This window comes from Psammomys obesus, unplaced genomic scaffold (assembly GCF_907164565.1).
Source record: "Psammomys obesus unplaced genomic scaffold, mPsaObe1.curated_primary_1811, whole genome shotgun sequence".
Taxonomy (NCBI): Eukaryota; Metazoa; Chordata; class Mammalia; order Rodentia; family Muridae; genus Psammomys; species Psammomys obesus.
Window position 1 is genome coordinate 9,273,454 of NW_026587216.1, and position 3,546 is coordinate 9,276,999.

The 3,546-nt window shown below is 48.3% G+C and overlaps 1 protein-coding gene across 1 annotated transcript; it reads right to left on the minus strand.

The window, feature by feature from the left end:
* Window positions 1-2,109: 2,109 nt before the first annotated feature.
* LOC129673672 (double homeobox protein A-like) lies at window positions 2,110-2,861 on the minus strand. Its single transcript, XM_055603563.1, is given in 2 exon segments — window positions 2,110-2,462; window positions 2,465-2,861. Coding segments are annotated over 2 exon segments (750 nt in total).
* Between the last annotated feature and the right edge of the window lie 685 nt (window positions 2,862-3,546).

Sequence of the window (3,546 nt, forward strand, 5' to 3'; positions counted from 1 at the left end):
AGGCATCAAACATTTGTTGGAAAATTAACTATTTATGCATCAATCTTTGAGACAAAAGTATTCAGTTACCAAATATCACTAATGAGAAAATGTGCCTGTTTTAAGGAGTTTATGAAATATGATTTCTTGACTGGATATCATGGGACTGTGTTAAAAAACAGCCAAAATCAAATTATTCCAGTTTTATGCATAATGTAATATAGGGGGATGTTTTGGTTTTTGTAATATGATGATATTTTATGTAAACATTATTGCCCTGGTAGTATTTGAGATAACACACATATTGAAGCTTGTTTTTAACTTCATGTATGTCTTTCCAATAAAAATGTTAAATTTTTCATCCATTCTTACCTTTTTGGTGAGAGCCTCATGTTAACTGGAAGGGCATTATTAATGTCAGCTCTTCCATTAATGATAATATCAGCTGAAAATATATCATGAAATAGCAGAATATTGCTTAAAAGGTTCTATCACTACAATTCAAATCTGTGTGAGATAGATTGGTAACAACAGTGGACATGCCAATCTGGGGCCAAGGAAGATCTTACAAGAAAACAATACTATGAGAAGTATTATAGGCGCTGAGGAAAATGGGGAGTGGGAGAGATGGTATTCCTCAGAGAAGAGCATGTATTGGTTGCCAGTACAGTGTGTGTGTGTGTGTGTGTGTGTGTGTGTGTGTGTGTGTATGCCTGACAATTTGGCACTGACACATATTTATGTAGATTGATCTCATTTTTTTTAATTTTATTTTTCTCTTATCAGTTACATTTTATTAACTCTGTATCCCAGCCGTGTCCCGATCCCTCATTCCCTCCCAGTCCCTCCCTCCCTCCCTTATCTCCACCGTGCCCCTTGCCTAGTCCACTGATAGGGGGGACCTCCTCCCCATTCATCTGATCCTGTTTTATCAGGTATCTTCAGGACTGGCTGCAAAGCTCTCCTCTGTGGCCTAACAGGACTGCTCCTCCCTTGGGGGGGTGGGGAGGCCAAATCTCATTTTATTCAGGAATATATACACACACTTATATGCTTTTAATAACAGTGAGAGAAAAAAGAGGACATAATGTCAACCGTTCTCTTTTACCAAGAACGACTTGGGATTTAGATGCTTGGGTGAAAAGTTGCTAGCTCAGAGAGGCAGAGAAAGCACCCAGATGACCTTCCTTCTCAGTCAGGTCCTGATGGAAAAAGCCCAAAAGGCTCACTAGCTCAACTGTCTGTCTGGGAGGAAAAGGACCAAAATTCCAAGGCAAAACGCTTGCTAGCTCAAAACCCAAAAGACCCCCCCCCCCCCCGAGCTGGAAAGCTAGAGAGCTAAAGCCAAAGAGCTAAAAAGTCCCCTCTACTTCTGCTGTCTTAAATACCCTTCAACTCAAAAAGTAGCAGTATCTTTACTTTACTTCCCAAGGGTGCCTCCTCCCTCCTCTCCTGCCAGTGCTCCCCACTGCTCCCCCTTCCCTTCTCCCTTTTGACCCGGAAAACGGGAACACCTATCCCACCTGTACCAACCTTCACCAGCACATCAAGTCACACCAGGACCGAGGGTATCTTCATGCCCTGAGGCCAGGGTAGGCATCCCTGCCGGGGGTGGGGTGGGGAGTGACCGAAAAGCAGGCAGCAGAGTCCAGGTTAGAAACAGCTCTCTACGGCCCACCCCACCTCACTAGTCAGGCAACCCACATTAAGCACAAGCTGCCCCTCAGCTACACAGGTGCAGGGACGTACATCCAGATCATGCCTGCTCCTTAGTTGATGGCTCAGTCTCTGAAAGCCCCCATGGGACTGTGTTAGCTGTCTCTGTTGGTCTTCTTGTGAGGTTCCTGACACCTTGAGGTCCTTCCATCTTCTCCTCAATACTTCCTCAGGATCACCAGAGCTCCACCCCATTCTTAGGTGCAAGTCTGAGCACCTGTCCAGACTCAGACTCTCAGACAATGGTCAAGTTAGGCTCCAAGAAATAGGGTTTTTACAGTCACAATTTTGAGGGTCCCAATAGGATCAAATATCGTCCAACAGAGTCTGATATTCTTCTGTGAGAGGAGCCTCAAGTATTGCCTCGATCTGCTCCCATGGGTCATTTGCATCCAGGTGGCTAGTGCCTGTTGTTCAATTTCCCTTTTTGGTCAGCTGTTGATCAAGGAAGATCTGGGCTTCTGGGTAGGACTGTGCTGCCACAGGCAAGGACTCTAAGGAAAAAGTGGGCTTGGCTGTTGGGCGCAACGTTTCTCCACACATACCTCCTGCAGAACCCAATGGCAGCAAGCGGTCCTGGGCATCCTCCTGCTCATTACCACACAATGTTCCAGCTCTATCCGGGTCAGGAGAGGCCAGCAGGTCATGACCTTTAACTGTGCTGCCGCCAGTGTGGTGGTACCTGGCTTTTCTGTTCTGGAACCATATTTTGGACTGTGTCCTCGAGGAAACCTGTGCCAGTCACACCCTTGTAGCATAGCCTGGAATGAACCAGTCTCAAAAGCTTGCACTAGCTTGCTGATCTGTGCCGGGTTAAGTCGCGTTGGAAGCCTCTTCCTTTCTGAGGGCATGCCTCTTTCTTGTGCCCTGGCACCAAGCTCTTTAGGGGGTGGTTGGAAGGCTTTGTGACGTAAGCCTGGCATGGACAGCTTTGGGGTCTTCCCCGACATGCCAGTTACATTTCTGCGGTTTTGAAACCACATGTGGATGCAGAACTCTGTGAGCCTGAATTCCCTGGACAATTCCTGCCTGGCACTGAAGCTCGGGTATGGGCTCTTGGTGAAACCTGATAGCAAGACCTCCTTCCTTCTGGCCTGCCAATCAATCTTTCTATGTTGGGATTCTTTGGCCATGCTGCTGCCACCCAGATCTCTCTGATCTTCCATCCTGCCAAGGATGCTTTGCCAGGAGGCCTTCCTCTCCAGTGTATACTCAGAGCAACTCCAGGGAAGCCCAAACTATGGTAATTGCCTGTAGGAGGCCACTACTTCCCTTTAAATACAGTCCTGTAGACCTGCCTACCTCCTTGAGACCCAGGTCACCAGCCAAGACCCAGCCCCCAGCCTGGAGGTCAGGCCATTAAATCCCACACCTGCAAAGCCTCTTTCTCCACCTCCACCCAAGGGATCATGAGGGGGAACCTCCACCTGCCTGGGAGACTTGAGGAAGTGTCCCCAGAGGCAACTCACCCCTTGCTGGCCACAGGGTTGCAATTTAGAAACAGCCCAGCAGCCATGCCTCCCTCGGGCTTCTGGGGTCCTGCCTCAGGTTATGCCTTCTGGCCTACAACTACAGGCTAACCAGTGGAAGACCCACGGGACCATTCCACTTCCTGCCTGTTCGACGCCTCTCTCCTGCAGGTTTTCCCATACCCCACCCTAATGTAGCTTTCCCAGAAACTGGTGGCCTTGCACTCTACCCAAATTCTACTGCTTAGCTCACTGCCTACTCCGAGGCTGGCCCAGAGGGAGTTTGAGGAGAGAGCCCAAGGCATGGCTTCCACTAGTCAGGCAAGGAGAAGGGGCAGAAGTCAGGAGTAGGCTTTGCCTACTTTAATGAGGTTATTCATTC